The sequence below is a fragment of the Aphis gossypii genome, chromosome 2, assembly GCF_020184175.1.
Source record: "Aphis gossypii isolate Hap1 chromosome 2, ASM2018417v2, whole genome shotgun sequence".
Taxonomy (NCBI): domain Eukaryota; kingdom Metazoa; phylum Arthropoda; class Insecta; order Hemiptera; family Aphididae; genus Aphis; species Aphis gossypii.
The window spans coordinates 75,581,083-75,603,707 of NC_065531.1; the positions used below are offsets into that span (position 1 = coordinate 75,581,083).

At 39.8% G+C, this 22,625-nt stretch overlaps 1 protein-coding gene across 2 annotated transcripts in view; it reads right to left on the reverse strand.

Moving 5' to 3' along the window:
• Positions 1-1,999: 1,999 nt before the first annotated feature.
• The window catches only part of LOC114120500 (neurogenic locus Notch protein), a 49,787-nt gene continuing 29,161 nt past the window's right edge, over positions 2,000-22,625 (reverse strand). The window contains exons 5-19 of one of the 2 annotated variants that reach the window (XM_050201899.1): positions 22,452-22,585; positions 19,230-19,586; positions 18,905-19,060; positions 17,418-17,600; positions 9,157-9,700; positions 8,307-9,073; positions 7,929-8,223; positions 6,283-7,836; positions 6,014-6,209; positions 5,781-5,951; positions 5,156-5,707; positions 4,747-5,085; positions 4,403-4,648; positions 4,056-4,275; positions 2,000-3,935 (exon numbers count right to left, since the gene is read on the reverse strand). In XM_050201899.1, the coding sequence (XP_050057856.1) occupies positions 3,010-3,935; positions 4,056-4,275; positions 4,403-4,648; positions 4,747-5,085; positions 5,156-5,707; positions 5,781-5,951; positions 6,014-6,209; positions 6,283-7,836; positions 7,929-8,223; positions 8,307-9,073; positions 9,157-9,700; positions 17,418-17,600; positions 18,905-19,060; positions 19,230-19,586; positions 22,452-22,585 (6,640 nt within the window). In that variant the 3' untranslated portion in view covers positions 2,000-3,009. Of the gene's footprint in view, positions 4,276-4,402; positions 4,649-4,746; positions 5,086-5,155; positions 5,708-5,780; positions 5,952-6,013; positions 6,210-6,282; positions 7,837-7,928; positions 8,224-8,306; positions 9,074-9,156; positions 9,701-17,417; positions 17,601-18,904; positions 19,061-19,229; positions 19,587-22,451; positions 22,586-22,625 lie in introns of both variants that reach the window. The other variant, XM_050201898.1, reaches the window with a different exon arrangement.

A 22,625-nucleotide genomic window follows, 5' to 3' on the forward strand; every position in this document is an offset into this window, starting at 1 on the left:
ATTGTAGATAGTAAATTTAATAGTTACGTAACTAATATTCTAACATTAATAGTAACAAAACTATTATACATTTTAAAATAATGATAAATCTTTATCATGACATCTGAGAATAGTTTTGAAAACAAAATCTAAATGTACTATAATAATAATTAAATTTAATGTTTAAAATAATAGTACAGTAATAAAATATATTATTATCAAATTATTTGAAATGTATGAGTGAATATTGATAATATAATTAAATTTTAAAACATATTACTTTTATAAAAGTATAGATGTATACAAAATGTATCATAATTATCTGATATACTCAAATGTAATTTAAACGTAAAATTATCATATCTCTCTGGTATAACTTAAACTATATCTGATATCGAGTATAAAACAAGTATTTCTTATATTGGCATAAATATAATATAAATAATATTTTTAAAAAATGATTAGCGAAATGGTGGTCACATGCAAATTACGTATAACATCACTATTAAGTACTGTTCAAAATTCTATATTAAAAAGGTAAAGGACAAGTAAAAAAGTAATGGTTACACTTTATCTCAATTTCAAAATAGAACAAAATAAAAATGAAACAAAAACATAATATACTGTTGGCTAATTGCATGCATTTAAGGTTGAGATCCATTAAAACTATGTGAACCATTTCAATTATTTCCGGTTAAGATAGATACGACACCGATGATCGGAAACAATCATTTCCGGCCGACAACATCCTGTTGAGATCTTCTCATAGAGGCCTCCACTTCCGTTCTACTCGCCTTAATCGTACATACCATTCGACTACTGATTGATATTATATTATATAATTTTATTTAAATTTCAAAAATCTGAATTGCATTATTAAATTATGAATGAATGAGTAGATACTTATGTTTTGTGAATTAAATAAAAATATATGAAGTAAAAAAATTGACAGATTTATTATCACATTCAATATTTGAAGTAGTATTTTAATAGGTAGTTATCTATATCGCCTATATCAATATATCGTATACATTGTTTACCTAATATTAGTAAATGATTGTGCAGTATAACATGTAAATTAAACATAACACTTAAATCTCTATAAGCTATATATACATAATTTTTAATTCTTTCAGGCCACATATTTTATTTTTATCAATCACAATAAATTTTGATATGTTTAAATTTATCATTGACTATAGTTATAATACTATTTTCTTAGATGTTTAAAATTTACACCTAGATAGGTAACACTTTTTTTTAGTGAATTTATGACGGAATCCTAGAAAGATATTTTTAATTAACTGTTAAGTACTTGATTTTTACTTTATTAAATTTAGTAGGTAAAAACTTTTAGCCTATATTTATCAAAAACAGTATAAGTCACAATACATAAGAAATAATATCGTTTATATCTGACATATAATATAAAATTAAATAAACAATAAAATATAAATCAAAGTATTTACTGTAACATTAATTTTATTATATTATTGAAAGGATTTAAATTAATTTTAAAAGTTGTTTAAGTACCTCATCCTGCCACCAAAGAAAGATACCATTACAAGCTACAACTTAAGCATTTATAAAATATGGTAAGGTCGAGTAGCAACAATAAAATGTCCTAACGACCATTATGATACCAATTATGGTAATTTGTAATTGTTTTATAACATTAACTAAACCTTTAAAAGGTTTTTAAGTTATCAAATGTACCCATGTTGATTAAATTATTGAGTATAGCTATTAATATTACTAGAATACCACTAAACTGTACTTTGAGGAAAAACATCTATTCAATAATAATTAATAAATATAGAGGTTTAATTCAATTTTAATGTATTTATTTAAAATTTAAATACAAAAATATTACTTTATATTATTATTATTTATAAAGTAATAAATAATAAGCCTAGTTTTTAGGTACATAAGGGAAGTAATGGGATTTTTGCTAAATTATAATCACAGAACAAAAATTATTAAGCCCATACAAAGTTTTACTAAGTTCACAGTACAATAATTGAGAGAAAGGACTATTGATTTTATTTAAATTTATTATAATATATAACATACAGAATTTTATAATATAAAATATATATATATATATATTTTATTTTATATATTTATTAATAAATATACATGTTCATATACATAATTTGTATGAATAAAAACAAACAATGTATTTTTAAATTAATCTATTTGTCCACAACATAAAATTACGAAAAAAAAAATAATTACAATAATATTTCAATAACAATAATATTAAAAATGTCATGTGATGAGATCGTGAACGAACAATCCCTTGATGATACAAAATGTTATTTACAAAAAATAAAAATAAAAATACATTTAGATCCCTAGCAGTCTTGTCGTTGTGCTTATTAACCACCGAATAAGTCTAGTAGATTATTGTAAGATTGTTCGATAGATTTGTTTTCCATATCTCGACAAGACAACGAGACAAATTCATCAAAAAGAGAACAATAATAATGATAATAATAATAATAATAATAATAATAATAATAATAAAATAATAATAATAATAATAATAATAAAAATTGGTAGACACCATGGCCATTATGGTACATAAATAATGGGTGGAGGAGGGGGGAGAAAGAAATGGTATTCGATGTCAATAATCATGATAAAAATAATAATGTACATAAAAGCGATAAGAATATGTATATGCATATATAAATAAAATCTGTACTTTGAAAATATACATATGTACACAGGGTAAAAAGAGAGAATTTGTTTAAAAACATAGAAAAAATGATTCAACACATTCGTGGGTTATAAACACAAAACATAAAAATAATAAAATTAATATAATAATAATAATCATAGGCTAATTGTGGTTGGTATTGGTGACGACGGTCATGGCGTTCGGATCTGAACTGCTGACGATGGCACCGTAACAACAAACGAAGGGTCAAAGTACAATAACAATATTATAACTATTCATTCGGACCTGTCCCTATGGGTGATATACGCACACGGATGAAGACTTGACCTCGCTCATAATTTGTTTTAAATGTAAACGGCGTCCGACACTTTGTTCGGGTGTCCGTTATTGTTGTTGTTGTTGTTATTGGGCGGTGATGATATGCCTTCTGACCAGTCAGAATTGGAGTTGGGCGAAGATGAAGACCAGTGCCACGGCGAGTCAGGTGAAGGCGTCGGGAAACTCTCGGGTGCTGCATCCGACGGGGGTGTCAGGTACTGCTGCGCGTGTTGCGATTGGGGTTGTTGTAGTGATTGAGACGTCTGCTGGACACTGCCGTAGAAGTGATGGTACTGACTGAACGGGTCCACGGCTTGCATGGTGGCGTGTCGGAGAGCCTGCATGTGGGTAGGAGACGTGGGCAGTGACGGTCGCGTCTTTCCGGGCGACGGTGACATGACTACGCTGTGCGGCGGCGACGGTTCCTGGAACGACGTCTGCATGCCCAACATCTGCTGGTGAAGGACTCGGTAGTCGGGTTGCTGTTGTTGCTGTTGCTGTTGCTGCTGATGTTGTTGGTGGTGCATGGCCGCACCGTAATTGGCCATTGGCCTTTGAGACGCAGACGGCAACTGTGACAGGCATTCCTCGTATGCGGGCGGCTGCTGCGGTAAGCCTCCGCCACCGTACAGCCTGGACACGTCCAACGCCATCAGGTCCATGTTATTGGCACCGCCAGCGCATGTCACGTCCAACCCAAAAGGTTTCTTATTGCTAGGCGCCGCCGCGGTGGACGACATGGCTGATGACGGTGGCAAGGGAGGCGGTGGTTTTTTCACACTGCCCTTCCGCTTCAACGACAGGTTTGAGTCCATCGAATCTGCAGGACTAGTCGGATTTGACGGTTTTGGCCTCTTTTTGCCCTTGGCCGTGCCGCCACCATTGCCTCCATTGCTCAACTTCATGCCAGGTATGTTTATGTTGGAATGAGCTGACATCATATGCTGCGAGTCTGTGAACAAACACATCCCAAGGTCAATCTCCGTCGCTGATGCCGTATTCGTCATCGTCGTCTGCGTGTTCTTGGGTAATGGCACTAACGGCCGCGAAACACGATTTCGCTGCGACTTACTCATGAAGTTGTTGTTAACAGGCACCATGGTCTGAGCATTAGGGTGAGCAACGTGTGAATCCAGCAATCTAACAATGTCGTGGTGTAACCGTTCACTGGCCACGTCCCGCGGTAACCGTTCCATGTGGTCTGCGATCTCTCTATTTGCGAAATTATCCAGAAGAGCTTTGCATGCTTCAAAACTGCCTTCTCTAGCTGCTAAGAACAACGGTGTTTCGTCCTGCATACAGAATAAAAAAAAAATTGTTTAGATAAATATTGTTTATCACTGATTAATGACATCTATATTGAGTTTATTCGGTACTTTTTTTTTTACTTTAATTCTAATAAAAAAAATATATTTTTACCTTGTCATCTTGAGCATCTTTGTTGGCGTTGTTGGCAAGCAAAATGTTGACGGCATCTACATTATTGACTGATGCAGCCCAATGCAAAGCTGTTTTTCCACTGTTATCTGGTATATTGATATCGGCGTCAGCATGAATCAAATCTTCAACCATTCCTTCGATAGCCAACCTGGCTGCTAGAATCAAAGGTGTCGTACCATCGTGCATCCTCGCATTTAAATTTGTTGAGCGGTTCCTTAGTAAGATCTAAAAATAAAATAAAAACACCATTAATCAAAATGTTTATTTTCTACTTACAATACATGTTTTTTCGTTGAATTAAATAATAATGTAAATTAACTTACTTGGAAAGCACCCATAGCGTCGGCGGCTACAGCCGCATGCAATGGTGTCCGGCCAGTGTGATCTTGGAAGTTAACATCTGCACCCATATCCAACAAACGTTTGGCAGCATCTGCTCTAGCATATCTTGCGGCCAAATGTAAAGAAGTTTCACCAGTTTTATCGAGAGTGGCATTTAGCTCGGCACCTTGCGAAACCAATTCTGATATCATGTTGGTTGTAGCGTCTTGTTCTCCTTCATCTTCATTATCAATACTTGTGTCCAGTCCAGCGCCGCCAGCTACAGTAACATCCATCAGTCTCGTCAATCCACCAGGAAGTCTTTCATTAACTTCGGTTTCCTATAAATAATAAACGAACCTCGTTAGATAATGCATGTTTTAAACATTGAAATTTCTCATATAAACTTACCCTAGACGGAGGTGTGTACATTACAGTTGCCTTGTTATCATTAGAATTCAAATTACAGTGACTCCAAACGTCATCGTAAGGGTTGTCCAAAGGTTGTGATAATATGGGAGCTGGCCTATGTCGTTTTGCTGGTGGCATATCACCCTCGGCGTCTTCGTCTGACCAAGCTCCAGCACCCCTTCCCATGGTCATCATACCACTATTCATGTCCATACAGCTCAATGTCATGTTATTCTGTTTCATTGTTCTAAGTTCTTGTCCATCAGGTACCCTTCTCTGGGTACTTGTTCTACTGCTATTACTGCCAGTACGTAAGAATCCTTCTGGGAACCATGTTATACCAGTTGCCTTCTTACGATGTGTGGATATCAACACTCCAAGACTAAGGCCGATAACTAGTATTAAGAACATTCCAGTCAATACCAATGCTGTACTACTCCTAGGTTGTTCAGTTGGAATTTGGCTTCCAGGACCAACACCTTCTGCTCTATAAATAGGAAACGATGTGGATAGAGCATGACTAGCGGCCGAAGCAGCCAAAAACCCAGCAGCCTATTAACAAATAATAAATACAATAAGTAATCAAACTCCATAATATCAACTTATATTTTTCAGATTAACTTACCCCTGTACCACTTGAGAAACATTCAACGTCTCTGGTTATTTCACATTTCCTATTATCGATTTCTAAATAAACCACGACAGCTCCAGGAGGACTTTCAGCAGGGAATATCATTTGTTTTCCAGTTAATTCGTCTTGTTTTACTCGGACAGTAGCTCGTAACTCTCGGCCAACCTAAACAAGTTGTATTTAAGTAAAATTTCTTAAATTATTTTAAAATTATTTTAATGCCTTACCTCTCGTAAGAATGAAGTTAAATTAGACAAGAGTTGATGATAATCCATTCGTAAAATGAGACGCATGGCACCTTCGGCAAGTTTAGGTGGTTCTCTTTCGCAATCTAACCCATCCCAATTACATTCAGCATTATTGCATCCATAATCGCAATGACCATTAGCATAATGACTTTGACAATATGCGTCATAGATGGGACTAAAATAAATTAAAACAATAAATAATTATAATTCGTTCATTAAAAATACAAATATAAATATATAATACATACTTGCAAGGCATTAGAGTTCTTTCACAATCTCTTCCATCGTACAAACATTCAGGTGTATTGCACTCCACGTCACAACGCCCATCAGCGAAAACTTGCCAGCAATTTTTGGTTGTTGTACAATTTCTCCAGGGATTTAATCCAAGAGAACAATCACCACCATCGAAGTCACAGGCAGCTGTGTTACATTCCTGATGGCATCTATTATCTTGAGACTTAGCAGCGCATCCGTTGGTTACACAAGCAGCCAACTCTCGTTCCCAATCGTAATCTTTTTTTGTCATGATATTTTTAGACGGGAATTTTCCCAAACCTCCTTTGAACTTGGAATCATAAATATTACAATTCTTTCCTGACCAATATATTGGACAGAAACAAGCGTAGTCTCCAAGTTTATTTTGACAAGTACCGTCGTGTTCGCATGGATTACTTTCACATTCATTGTAACTATCGATTTCACAGTGAATACCTGCCGTGCCCGGTGGACATTCACATTGATATCCTCCATGTTCTAATGAATGACATAAACCATCACCCTGGCAAGGACTAGAGTCACAATCTACACCGAAGAATTCACAATTTCTTCCAGAAAACTCTTTCGGACAAACGCATGTATGGCCACCTTCCACTTGAGAACATACACCTCCATTTTGACATGGACTGCTCTCACAGAAGTTGACTTTAGTTTCACAATGTCTGCCCATGTAACCAGCACGACAGTTGCAGTGGAAATTGTTAACTAATTGAACGCAATCTAAAGTTCCATATGGATCGCAAGGATTTGATAAGCATTCGTTTATGTCACCCTCACATCTATGACCGACAAATCCGGCTGGGCAACGACAATCAAAACCTCCAACCCGATCAATACAAGTACCGTTGTTATGACAAGCATCAGGTGAGCAGTCATCAATGTTTATGTCACAAATAATACCCAGTGTACCTGGTGGACATGAACAGCTAAAGCTGTTGATTAAATCACGACATGTTCCACCATTTTGACATGGATTAGGATGACAGTCGTCAACGTTCAGTTCACAATTTTGTCCCTGGAATCCACGTGGACATTGGCATGAATATCCTGCCACTAAATCTCTACACGTTGCTCCATTTTGACAAGGCGCTGAATCGCATTCATTGATTTCTTTCGTACAGTAGCTACCAGAATAACCATCGGCACAGTGACATCTATGGCTATTACCAATGTCTTCACAAACGCCACCATTATGACATAGAGCATCACGTCGAACCCCTTTACGTAACGATGCGTCGTTACAAGATACCATTTCCACGTCACATACTTTACCGGTCCAACCGGGTTGACAAACGCACTGGTATAAGTTCTGAATTTGTTTGCAAGTTGCTCCATTTTCACAAGGTTGTGGTATACCTCCGCCACCACTGCACCAGTCTACCAATGATTCGCAGTTTTTGCCCGTATAACCATACGCACAATGACAAGTATAATACTTTCCATGATCAAGACATGTACCACCGTTCTCGCAAGGCGAAGAATCACATTCGTTTATTCTAGTTTGACAATTTAATCCGGTATAACTAAAAAAAAGAAAAGGAATCGTTATTATTAACTAAACCAATAGTATTTAGGTAAAAATCAAAAAAAAAAAAAAAATAATAACTCTACTCACCCAGTTGGACATATACAAGTGTAGTTGTTAATACCATCGACACATGTGGCGCCATTCATACAAGATGAATCAGTGCAATCCTGGTCGTTAGTTAGACAGTGTATGCCAGAAAATCCAACAGGACACGTGCAAGTGTACGAATTTACATATTGTTTACAAGTGGCTCCATTCAAACAAGGTTGAGATAGACATTCGTCAACGTCTACTTCGCAGTGACGACCGGAAAATCCATCAGAACACATACAAGTATAATCCCCAATACCATCCAGACATGTAGCTCCGTTTTGGCAAGGTGCTAAAATCATAAATTATTTGACATTAGAAAAATAATACTTAATGCTTCTAGAAAACGACTTTATAAAAGGTGTATAAACTCACAAGAAGCGCATTCATCAGTGTTGATCACACAATCGCGTCCCTGAAACCCAGGAGCACAAGCGCATTTATACGATCCGTCAGTGTTTTGACAAGTGGCACCGTTACGACAAGGCGCAGTCAATGCACATTCGTCCACGTCTTCGTTACACAAACGACCTTTCCATCCGATCGAACATTCACATGCGAAATCTAAAAAGTTACTTGAAGGCGAACACTTTGCACCGTTGCGACACCTGTTTGGCGTGCAAGGATCTAATCTGCTCTGGCACTCCGAGCCGGTAAACGGAAGTTGACAGACACACTTGTAAGCGTTTACCAAATCGATGCACGACCCTCCGTTTTTACAGGGGTTAATGGCACAATCATCGATGTTTACGTCACAATTGTGCCCAGAATAACCAGGCTTGCATTGGCATGTGTATCCATTTACGCGATCCGTGCACACTCCACCGTGCTGACAAGGGTTCGAGCTACATTCGTCAATGTCGATGTCACAACGTTTGCCAGTATAGCCCGGCCTGCAGTGGCATATGAACTGATTGAGGCCGTCCTCGCAGCGCAACGCATTCAAAGAACACGGGTTGCTGGCACATTCGTCGATGTCGGACAAGCAACGGGGTCCATAGTAACCGCGAGGACACTCGCAACGCCAACCAGCCACTAGGTCCACGCAAGTTCCGCCGTTGGCGCAAGGGCTACTGGCGCATTCGTCAACGTTCATCTCGCAATGTAAACCGGTGAAGCCGGGTAAACAGTCACAAGAATACCTATGAAAAATATGAACGGTTAGTGTGAACAATACATACACAAACACAAGATGATGAAAATAAAGATGTAAAAGTTATCTTACTTGTTGATACCGTCGATGCACTTCGCCCCGTTTCGACAAGGGTTGGACACACATTCGTTGATGTTTACCTCGCAGTTTGGGCCGGAAGTACCAGCTCGACAGCGGCACTGATATCCATTGATCAGGTCTTCGCACGTGCCACCGTGCTGGCAGGGCGCAGATGCGCACTCGTCCAGTTGGTCCTGGCACAGAAGTCCCGTATACCCCGGATGACAGGAGCACGTAAATGAGTTTTGGCCGTCGATGCATTCGCCGTGCTTGCACGGGTTTGACAAACAGTCATTTATGTTATTTTCACAGTTGAAACCCGTAAAGCCCGGCGAACACTCGCACTGGTAACCGGCTATCGAGTCGTGACATATACCACCGTGCTTGCACGGGCTGCTCACACAATCGTCGATGTTGATTTGGCACCGTGGTCCGGAGAACCCTGCTGGGCACGAGCACTTGTACCCGTTGATCATGTCCGTGCACACGCCGCCGTTCTCGCACGGGTCAGCTTCGCACTCGTCCACATCGATCTCACATTGCGTGCCAGCAAACCCTGTATAAAATCAAAGCCATTATTAGTATAGTTATAATATTATAATATTACACCTAGCACAATAGTTTATTCCATTCGATGTGTCATTGTAGGTAGACATCTATTTTATTATGAGAAATGAGGAAAAAAAAATTAGCTACAGCGAATGTATGTTCCAGATTACAGATGCAGGTCACATATAGCATTGCACATAATATTATATGATATCATACACACAGAGAGAGCGCGCGTATAACAGGTGTGTGTGACTACCGAGTGTATGTGTGCGTATGTGTGTGGGAAATGAATAATTCCAAGGAATCGACGGGATCCAGTTCCACGTTTGGTAATTAAAGGTTGACGGTCTGGTTTTTAATCGCGCGGGAACGAAATTAATTATCCGGCGCAGAACTATCGTTCGACAGACCATCTGTCTCCAGGTTTGGTCGACAAGGACTGTTTGTTACGCGCACGTCCGCGGAGAGACCTCAGTCCGGTTTTGGTACACAAGAACAATACCAAATCCAATAAAGACCGGCAAATTATTACAACGTTTCCCTACGATTCGCGTATTATTCAATTCCACACGTGAAGAAAATTACTAAGCTGTCTACTCGCAACAACAGTAGTTGTAATAACTGCATTTTATTTATCCGGCTATAAAATACGGTATGATAAAATTGTTCACACGCGAAATATTCAATCATATAATAAGTATGGTGTTTATAGTTTAAGTTTTTTTTTATGATTATTTTTTCGTCAGACGATGGTTAAATATTATTTAACATAGTTTTGGACTAAAGCCAGAGTTAATGAAGTCATTACCTAATGAAAAAGCATTTAATTATGAAACCCACAAAAAAAAACTCAATTCAAATCTTTACTCTCAGTCTTGAATTCAAAATAAAAAAATAATCCCACGATAAATGAATTGTATATTATTAGGTAAGCATAATGATGATGTATTCATTTGAACTGAACTAATCAGAACTAAATTATTACCATGTTTATGATGCATTTATGTTACAATTCTATGATTAATTTATACAGAATAAAAAAAATCTAATTGAAACCCGATAGATTGGTTATTGATTATTTCATTATACACATTATTAGTATAAAGATAATTAAATGTTTGAATGTCTTGAGTTTAGATTACCTGAAACTCAATACTTATGAATGCTATGATTTTTATGTAACCGTAACTCGTTTGTAGTTTAGAAATCAAATAATACATACTCAGACATTTATATAGCACATTTTAATTACATAAAACGTAAAAAATACATATTTCAATAACATTTATCGTATTTTGTGACGTTGTGTACGCGTATTTTATTAAAATTTATGACGTACGTGATGGTTCTGTGAATTATGGTTTCGCATTTCGAGTAAAAATCACCGATGTTAATATTTATAAACCAAACTCTGAAACCATATGTAAAGAAAATAAATATTGTAGTTTTTTCTTTTCCTTCTCGCACCAGCGTTATGGTAAAAAAATGATTTAAAGAGGAAACTGTCTTTGCGCTATATACCGAACCGAACGCGATGCCATCTGTTCGTTTAATGGGTTCAATTTGAAACTGGGTTATATACATTTTATTTTTTTTAATGGCAGTGTAAAAGTGTTAAAAAAAATATAAGGATGTAATCCTTCTACACATTTAGCTAAATATAAAACAATGTGGGAACAAAATATAATATCTCGTCCTGCGATTCGTTTCGTCGAGTCTGTTTAGCGTTAATGAATTTGAATATCACGGAACGCAATTCACATACGGACCGTTTGCCGGGACGGAGACAAAAAGTCGTCGTTACGGCCAATTTGTGTGCATATATCGTCGTCGTCGTCGTCGTCGTCATCAATATAATACATACACATGTACATAATAATAAAATATAATAATATTGTGTATTATTGTCGTCCGTTTGTTACTGCGGCGATAAAATAAAAGGCATATGTTTACGTCGAGTCCCGAAGTCGAGTCGTGTAAACAACTACTACGCCGTGGTGTACAGCCGCTGCAGCAGATGACGAATAATCTCAGATACCTTATCTCGAATGCGGTTCCGAGTAGAAAACACACATACATACACGATAATAATAATAATAATAATAAAATATAAGATACGAGCAAAATCGCGGCAGTATATTATATGATAATGATAATAATATTGTACGAAGGAACGCGGCGGCGGCGGCGGCGACGTCGCGTAGTATGAGAAACCGCGCGTTGGCGAAAAACCCGAGTAAACCGATGTAATGTCTCTCCTCGGGACTTGTACCCACATACACTGCGCTTACACACACACACACCACACGAGTAATACACGATATGCTCGTAATATAATGTCACGTCGTACACTGTATCGATACGACGCGTATTTGTATGTGTGTGTGTGAGTAAATATTATTATATATTTCTACGTCATATAGAGCTGGTCGTGCAGGACACTCGGCAAAACATTTGTCCTACACACACACACACTGCTACATAACATAATGTTATGGCATTTCAGACGTCGAGTCGAGTTTTATACACGGCACATTATAATATTATTATATATATATATATATAGGTACCCGCGGCGAAGACATGACGACGACAATAATAACCACACGTTATAATGCAAACGGGGCACGAGGCAGTCGATATTTCGCGCAAGTTTCCATATTTTATAATATAAGCGAGGAGGTGTCGTCGCCGCCGCTCGACCCGGGGTCGTGTCCGACCGGCCGTCCCGCGAATGATAAACGTCGCGAACCCGCCGCACGAAGTGTGAACAACGTCTGCTATATCATTCCAGCTACGTCGCGTATTGAAATTTATGAACATTTTGTGCTGCACATCTCCGCCGCGGCGTTCGCATATACGATATAATATTATTATAATGCCCGAGAAGAAGAATATTATAATATATACGCGCCGGCGGCGGCGGCGGGTACCTGTGAGTATATCGTGTGTATATCAGATACCAACTACACGGTTACGAGTGGTATCCGCGCTAACGTCCTGCAGTACGTATATAATAATAATATGTCCACGCTTAAACGTGTGTTTGTGCAAGAGGAGCGACGATGGGTACCATCATACACCAGTATAATATACTGTGCCGTTGTAAAAGCGTGCATGATAATGTTATATAGACTCGCGTATAATAATATAATATAATAATATTATGTACTCTCGGGCAACCGGTACACATACGTTATTATTACTATTATTATTATTATGTGCGAGTCGTCGTCGGCCGGCGCGACCAGTTTGCTTCTTCTACCGTCCGCTCTGCCGAGCGCGGGCCGAGTGTCAATCACACGCCGTGGTCGTCCTGCGAGCGCGTTATAAAAGGTAATGTAACACGCAACCGTGGTTGTCGTCCTCATGTCTGTCGATTTATTCGCCAGGTTTGATTTGTAGAACTCACTTACTGCGATTACTGCCTATACGCCTATACTAACTGGAATAGCCGTACAGCTGCTGCTGTAAGGAATATTATACACGTAAGATGTATAATATACGCGACGATAGAAGCGGCAATAGTAATAATAATAAATATAATATATAAAGCGTTCGGAATCCGGTCGGATCGGTAATGGTTTTTTTTTTTTATTATTATTATTATTTCGCATCGTTTGCTTTACTGCGTATACGACCCTTTTAGGAATTGCATCCACTCGGGCTCCCGGGACCAGACCAGTTTGTACTTTCCACCAAGACTCGCGACGATTGGCGCATACTGAAAAGACTTACGATCTGACACACACACGTACACACGGTACATACGCGACCAATATACACTTATTCTGCCGGACGCGGCTAATCGTTAGCGCCGCAATCGTCCGTCGTCGTGAAAACTCAATACAAATGATATTCCATCGGCGCGCACACGTACCAGCCCCGCCATCGGTCACACGACGCGATAACCTCGCTCCGCAGTGCTCAGGACGCAACGCCTGAGAGACGGCCGTAACGGATAAACGAAGAATAATAATATTACGTCCGTGGATGGGCGGGGTATATGAGATTCGTGATTTACCGTAACGACTAAGCGGGCACGACGACGACGACGACGATCTTCGCGTTTATCAATAATAGTGTGTAGGTACAATCATCAATATATGTATTGTCGAAGGCAGTAATGGAAACGTCGAATTATATTATTCGATATTATTATCATCATCGAACGAACACGATACGACGACGATCGTGTACGGAACATGTATTATTACTTAAGGTAGCATTAATTCTCAAACACAGAAACCACCGCGCCGAAAAAAAAACAATTAGAACCATCCGGCACGGTAGTGTTATACGCGCGCGATGCAAGTGCAGCGGCTATATTATATTATTAAAAAACAAACGACGATGCACCGCGCGACCATTACGCCGACGGATTTTTGTCGTAGCGTTCGTCCGAAACCCGTTTTGTTTTTAATGCACCCGAATACGAGCGTGGACGCGTCTATCCGAGCACGATTCCATCAATACTTGTTTACGAAACGATAAAATATTTACGACCCGGCTAACCGCTGCTGCTGCTGCATGTGCCCGGGCGTCAAACGGTGTAATTTACAACGAACCTAAGAAGGTTTTAATATTGCTATTATGTTATTTTTATTGTTATACGCGTTTGTCGAAACGGAAACCGATTCGTCCGGAATTGGTTTCGACCGCGCGGTGCGGTTGCGTCGTGTACTCCGAACGTACAACAGTCACGATATTTTATGTCACCCATAAAACTCGCGCGTCGATAACAGGTGCTATACTATGCTTTCACATGCAAATCACTACGGCGCGTTCGATGTGAAGAAGACTTTTATCACGCAGTATATACGATGTGCAACGCCGAATTATTTCGCGTTTCGTAGACATATTATATCCGTTAACGGTTTCCGGTCGGGTCGATCGACAATAATCGCAGCTTTGCCTACACTCGCTCTTACTTACACACACACACACACACCGTGGCAATAATATTCAATAAACGGTAACAAGCGCGTTCGTTAGCGGCGGTCGCGCTGCGCTCGCGCCTGCCAGCGCCCGCAATACAACAAACGCGATTCCGTGGCGTGGGCGTGATGGTTTTGTACTTATATTATATTATACGGACAACAACAAAGCGATAATAGATTAGGGTCAACGCGAAACTCGGCGCTGGCTATATAGGCGGAGAGGAAACGTAGAAGGTAAAAAAAAAAATAATAATAATAAAACGATGATAATAATAATAATAATAATAAAATAACTACGTAGCGATATAAAATATACGTAACGAACGGCGATCCCGGAACAATGGTGCATTGTGTATGCATGTGTATATACACACACTCGCGGGTTTCGTACCGCCGCAAGTATTGTAGAGATAAATATTTGTATGCGGTACATTCCGGGCAAGCGTGTGGTTTTTTTTTCATTTCTTTTAGTCGGCGGATTTTGCGGGGGATACCGTAGTCTGCTCGTAGTTAGTGGAAGTCTCCCCCTATCGAGTGCAGCATCGACGACAACGGAACTCTTCGAGAAGATAACCCCTTATATAATATTCTTCGCGGTTATAGAGAAAGGAGAGAGAGAGAACAAGAACGATGATATAGCGAGCGGGACCATTTATAATAATATTATTGTCCAGTTAATGAGGCACCCGGTATTACGCCAATAAAGGAGAACTTTACTATCCATTAGCGATCGCAATCTTCGTACGACGACTGGGTCGCCGCCGGGGAACCAATGTACATTATAAGAGAAGACGACGTCCGCCTCGAGTCTCCACCGACTTCTTATCAGCACGCCGCCGCCTGTTCGATTTGAAACGCGCTTATAAGCGCGCACAATATACAATGGACCGTAAATCTTGAAACAAATACACCCGATGACAACGACCGCCGTCGATTCCGTGTTGCTGTGCCGCCGCCACCGCCGCCGCTTATAATATGTGTTTTAATGTGCCCGTTTTTTTTTTTCAAAATAATAGTAATCGATTGTAGTACTTGTCGTCGCGGACGCCACTAAATCTGTTTGGCTAAACATATGGGTACACCTCGACAGCACAAACAGACCATCACCTCTGCAGAACTTTGCGGTAGACAAGTAAAAATAAATGGCCGTGATAGGATCGAAGTATATATATTATATAGGTACGTACTACGTATATATCCTCGGTAGGGCGTGTGCTTAAAAAATATGAAACGGCGTGTTACGGGGCGACGGCTGCAGCGGTGGGGCGAACGACCGTTCGGATGTGTTTATCTGGCCGGTCAGATCTGCAGAGCATGTATATACAAGATCACGCGAGATCTGAAAGATAAAGAGAGAGCCGTCGACGGAGCTTTTGTGAGTACCGGTTGGTTTGCTCGTCGCTGCCGACAAACGCGAGCGCAAAAGCAGTCGGGCACGACCCGTGTGACGGACGTCGCTGTTCAACCGAAACGGGAAATAATATTCTCCGCAATAGCCACGCGAGAGACTTGAGGTTTTTCTATTATCTCGATGAGGACGGTTTGCTCCGCTGTTGAAGTAAAAATGACAGGCGAAAATGACGTCGACGGACGCGCAAAACCGCGAGTCGTCCATCGACTTCTCTGCGCTACTCAATGCGTCATCCAAAATAGTTTTTTTTTTTTAATAAAAAGCATATAAATACCACCTTCCTCCTCCTACCATCACAATATCTCTATCTGTCCCTCAATCTCTCTCTGTAGTACAGAGTCTGTACCGTAGTAAAAGTTCCAACAACATAGGTAAATGGAATTTCAACGACTTATAATATACCTACAGACTACAGTTGGATAATTATGTACAGTATAACAATATTTCTTCGGACGACGGATTAAAATTTATTTTCGACGCATATGTATAACGTCTAATTATTTTTAAGCGAGCACATGATGTCTGTCTATAATTCCGACAAAATACAACGACCTCTATACACAACTCGACTGCAATTACAATATAGATTAAGTACACGCGTAATACGACAGACATGTTATATTTTCTAATAACCGTAAATTATCAAATTCCTAAATTAACTATTGCATTTAAAATATATATTATATACTTAATAACCAGCTATTGTTCCCACGCGGTATTGTTGTTAAATTTATAGCAATTGATTTTGAAACCATTGCGCAAAATATAAATATATATATAATATAATATAATATAATATATATATATATACATGTGTGTGTGTAATTTTTGAACCATGATATTATGTAAATCAGGAACGTGAATCATTTTTATTATATTTTTTGTTAACAGTTTTTATTACACACTGACGTATAAATAAAGAATTCCGTGAAATCACGTTTGCATAGATTATCACTAAGATAGTTCAAAGATAAAAATTGTCACCTCATCAGTTGTTAAAAAAATATTATTATTATTATTATTATTATTATATATAAATATTCGTATAATCATATCCATCACGTTACTACTATTCGAGCACGGAGGTAAGTATTTTATGATTCGTAAGTAAATTATAGTGTAGCGTACGGTATATTACAATATGATTATTATACAATATTTGCTGAGATTAATCGTTTACGTAGACTAGTTTTTATCTATAGTGAAAATTAAAAAGATGATAACTAAAGACGTATTTTTTAGAACCTTAGAAAGAGACGCAACCTGCAGTATGTGTAACAGAAGAAAGAAAATCAAGACAAATGAAATGGAAATAGTAGACTTATAACATGAAAATAAGTACGCTAGAAATGATTATAACAAAAGTTTACCTGGCATGCACACGCATCGGAAAGTTCCCGGGTCGTCTAGGCAGGATCCTTCGTTTTTGCACGGATGCGAGTCGCACTCGTTCACATTGGTCTCGCACCGTGGACCTGTAAAGCCCTGAGGGCAATTGCAGGCGAATGATCCAGGAGTGTTGACGCAAACTCCATCGTGTTCGCATGGCGATCCTGTAAAAAATAATTTATATTTTATTAACGACCTATAGTGAGATGTACAAAACACAATAGTGTGACGTGTGAAATCGATCCGTGGCCATCGCCTCAGTCGTGGAAGAGAGGAGTTATATAACAAGACAGTGATGAAAAATCGCTCGCCAACTCACCGGCGGCGGCGGAGGCCGAAAATCTATTACAATTTTTAATTGACTCGTTAACAGAGGCGTGTGCGCCGCTGTTTGTTCACTTGACAATTTAAAAAGATGACTACGTCTTAATTACAACGTTTCACGAAGTGTAATCTATCCACCGAGCATACACTATATATCCATACCACTCTCTTTCTCTATCTTTCGTTCTTTCTTTCTTATTAACTCTCGGTTACCGATGGGCACGGCCGCTGACCGTACGGTCAATCGCCGACAGTCCTCTTCCCCCTCCTTCTGCCCGACACAGGTTCACACACACACACACGTTCAATCTTCCTGTTTCCGGACATCAGAATGGCCCTGAAACGTCGAGGAAAACACGGATCGTGTACACGAGCAAGTGCGGACTTTAATACGTGTATATGTATAGGAGATAAAGATCGCAACGATGTCCACACGGTCACCAATATTATCGGTCTGACCGGTTAAAACCATGTTTGCCATCGTCTGTACGGATACCTATATGCATATAGGTACACACGGACACACATGTACACGTGTCTGGTTTACCTATACGGCTGTACACCGCACTTGGAGATACGCGAACGCTGTATGTAGTGTCAACCATAAAGCTGGAAACCGCTGGCGTTACGCGATAGCCGTACGTAACCATTTTAATTACCGGTCTCTTATCCGAGATAATCTTTCCCCTTATCCCCCACAATCAAATATAACACGCACGCCATGGGAACAGGAAGCCGGTAGGCTATTGTTCGGCGGCTCGGATAATGGGGAGTAAATGAGAGAGAGAGATAGTGCGAGAAAGAGCGTGACCGGGTGACAGGAGGGGGATCGAATGAGAGACGAAGACATAATAAGAAAGAGAGAGAGAAAGAGAGCGAAAGAGCCCTGTGTCGACGGTGTGGATTACAAGAATAGTACAAGAAGTAGAAGAAGAGGTAGCTGTTCTTTTCGCCTCCATCCTCCCTCAGCTACGGAGACGACGACGGCGGCGGTATGTGTGGTTTTATGTTGTAGAAATGCGATAGTGTGGGAACTTGTGATTTCGGCGGAGGATTCGTATTATATTATTATGTTATATACGTACGTGGTTTCATTATTATTATATAGCATTATTATTATTATGATTATTATTATTTATCATACCTTGTTCGCATTCGTTGATGTCTTCGGAACAATCGATCCCTTTGTAGCCGGAAGCACACGAACAAGTGTACGAACCATTGATCGGACTTGTGTCGCATATCGCATCAGTGTGACACGGGTTGGACGTGCACGCGTCGTCAAGGTGGCACAGGAGACCTGCGAAAAACGAAAAAATTTCGTGATTAGTCATTGCGCAAAATTATGCGTCGATGACAGACAGAATACCATTTATACAGTATACCGGTGACCGGTGCACTGTTATACGCGCTGTCTATAACAAACAAAACGGGTGCCCGTGATCTACAAAATCTATCGTATAACTCACCGGTCTTGCCGTACGTGCACTGGCAATGGAAGCTGCCGACCCGGTCGATGCAAGTGGCGCCGTTGAAACAGGCGGCCCCGGCGCAATCGTCAATGTTTACCGAACAGTCTTGTCCGGTCCAGCCGTTTACACAAATGCAATTGTACGATCCCAGCGAATTGGTACACGTCGCGCCGTTGTGGCAGACGCTGGGCCGCATGGCGCACTCGTCCACGTCCATCTCGCACGACTCGCCCGTCCATTGGGCCGGGCACGAGCACGTGTAACTGTTCACGCCATCCACGCACGAACCGCCGTTCAGGCAGGCGTGCGGTATACAATCGTCAATGTTTTCCTCGCAGTTTTTGCCCCGGAAACCTATAAAAGACGAGTAAAAAAGTGTTAAAAAACATAATATAGTAAATTGATTCGGCGAATCAATGAATTGCAAACGACCATATACCTAACTCGACCATCACTCGAGTACACAGCTCGATGCGCGAGTGATGATATTCATGGCTTATAGACCAACCCCTAAAAGCTCGTACACCCACCAAATCACCCCTCCTCAGAACACATAATAAGAAACGTCTATACTCGGGCCGAGTGGTTTTTACAAAAATCCTTATCTATATATACGACAGAGCCGACAACAGACATTACAAGTGCATATTACAGATACGAACACGACGACAGAGCTTAATGGATCACTAAATAATATTAAAAGGTGTGGTAAACGTAATTCATTATGCGTGTAATAATTATTATCAAATCGATCGACAACCATTATGGTCAGCACGTCGACACGCAAACATTGCTCGGTGTCGTCGTGTTGGCGCGTAGGTGGGCGAAACCGGTGTGCGTGTTCCGACGAGTGTAAAATATTATTATTTAATATTAAATATGTTTTAGGTATATAATATGTATATTATATGTGGAGCGACGGACAGGACGACCGATACTGCGTAAAATCGGTATTTTAATCGATTCGGCCGCCGAACGTCATTATATATCTGGTAAAAACGCGTCCGACGGATTTCGTTTCGTTGTATTTTTTTTCACACGAGCAAATCTCGTTCGCTTAAGCCCGTCGACCCACCACACGCCGATTGATAATAATATTATACATATATTATGCGGACAGTGGCGGCTGTGCGTAAGCGGCGTATACATACGAATAGAATATTATTATACTATAGCGACTACTGTGGCGCAATGGAATTGGACAAAAAAAATGCGTGCGGCGTCGAGACGATCCGTTAGACGGGTGTCGGACGGAGAGCATTTAAAAAAAAAAATAGATACAAACGTAGGTATGTATATGTAATATGTAGCTGCGCAGATATATATTATTATTATTCTCCGGTCACGATTACCGCGATAAAAACTCGACGGATCGGCGGGCGAGTCGAATCGGATATAATATTATAATGTGCAGCATAATATGTATGGGCGAGGGCTCGGGCGCGTGTTCGTATGGTAAAGTATAATATATATAAGGCGTAGGTATATACCGCGGCTAAAGCGATCCGTTAGCGGACTCTGACACGGCGGACAAAAGGGGCGGCAGCGGGGCGGTACGTATACGAATGGCTTAATAACGTCGTCGACAGATGTGAGACGATATTATATTATGCGAACGGTTTCGTGAGATGCTGCAGCGCGTTACACACGCGGCGAGACGCGTTGCTGAAAGATGCAAGACCGCCCGAACCGTCAAAACGCTCAGTCGTCGCCGGATTGACGGGGCACGAGAGATCTCGTAATGCACTCGTTTATGTGTGTGTGTGTGCGTGTGATCGATCGTAATGGAAAAATATACATATTATTATTAAATTTCGATCGACATCGCGCGAGCTCGCAGTTGAACAAACACCGCCGTCTTTGCGCGGACGGACGGACGGACGCGCTTTACTATTTTTACGACTCGAGTATAATACAATATCATTAATCTCGTCCGACAGTCCACAAAACTAACGGCCGATGCCATTGTGACTAACGTAACGCGAGCCCGAGATGTATATAGTTTTACGGGTACGATGTATAGATAGGTACCGACGACGAACTATTTCTTTGTAACCGAACGTTAAATGAAGAAAATGAATTATATTTTTACTTCTATTTTTTGTTCATATGCTCCGCGTGGCGGTTTAAATTTATCACCGAATTTTGTAGTCCGTTTGTTTTGTAAAACACCCACACGGTCGATTTTTCGTTCCCGAGTCATTCCCGGTTTTGACGTATCGTCAATTGAAATACCGTTGGCAGATATAATAAGAATGATAAAATTCAGGGTCAACGAGTCCACTACACCCATCTCCCACAAATTAAATCTCCCCTGAGGTGGATGTCAAATACAGGTGACAAAACCAGTAACATAGAAAAAGTGCGAATATTTTTAACATCAATTTTAATATGAATCTCGCGTGTTCTAGATATCGGCAAGTGTGGGTTAAAAAAGTTTTAATAATAAAATCAATTCTAATGACCTCTCGAAAATGTCGTCGGCTATTAATTCCCATGGACAATCGTCTGATAACCAATATTTTCCCACGAAACCGTTTGCCGGAGAGATAACGTAACCACACACAACTTCCGACAAATATCTACATTATTGGCGATTAAAAATTAAATATAACCGCTAAAACCGGAAACTATTTGGATAATAATTTAATAATACATTATCAATCTTTTTTTTTTTAGTCTCATCATGCGAAATTTTTTAAGGTACACTTGTGCGGACACGTGGACCTCGATAAATCGATAAATCATCAGGCTGCCCAATGGCTAAATATAACATGTCAATATTACATAGACAATAATCGATATTGTGAATTTTTTTCCTTCGTTTTTTTCGTTTTGTTACTCACCCACCCATCGTGTAGTTATATCATTCATTCATTCTAAACAGATAAATAATTTGACGTCGATCGGTGTACTGATGATGTCTGTACAATATTATTATTATTTACATTGTCCACTGGACGTATCCAAGGCATGTTTGTCTCGTATTATACTCCCTGGGATATTTAGGGGTCATCGAGCGTGCATGTGTGTATTTCAACACAAGTAATAGAGAAGAACCCCCGTCGACTGGACCACAGTAAGGTATCATTTATAAACAGAGATACCTAAAACCGGGTCGTTTTCACATGATCAGAACATACATAATATTGCGTATTTTGGTCGATTACACAGACATTTATATTATGTGTTATGTATTACTAGGATAAATGATCGTACCTGACTTGCACTTGCACTCATAATTGAGATCGTCGATTTGCATACACTTTCCGCTGTTCATACACGGCGACGGGTCGCACGGGACGTATACCATCTCGCAGTTCTTGCCCGTATAACCTGGTTCGCAAATACACCTGAAACCAGAAATACAAGTTAAAGTTGTGTTTAATACAT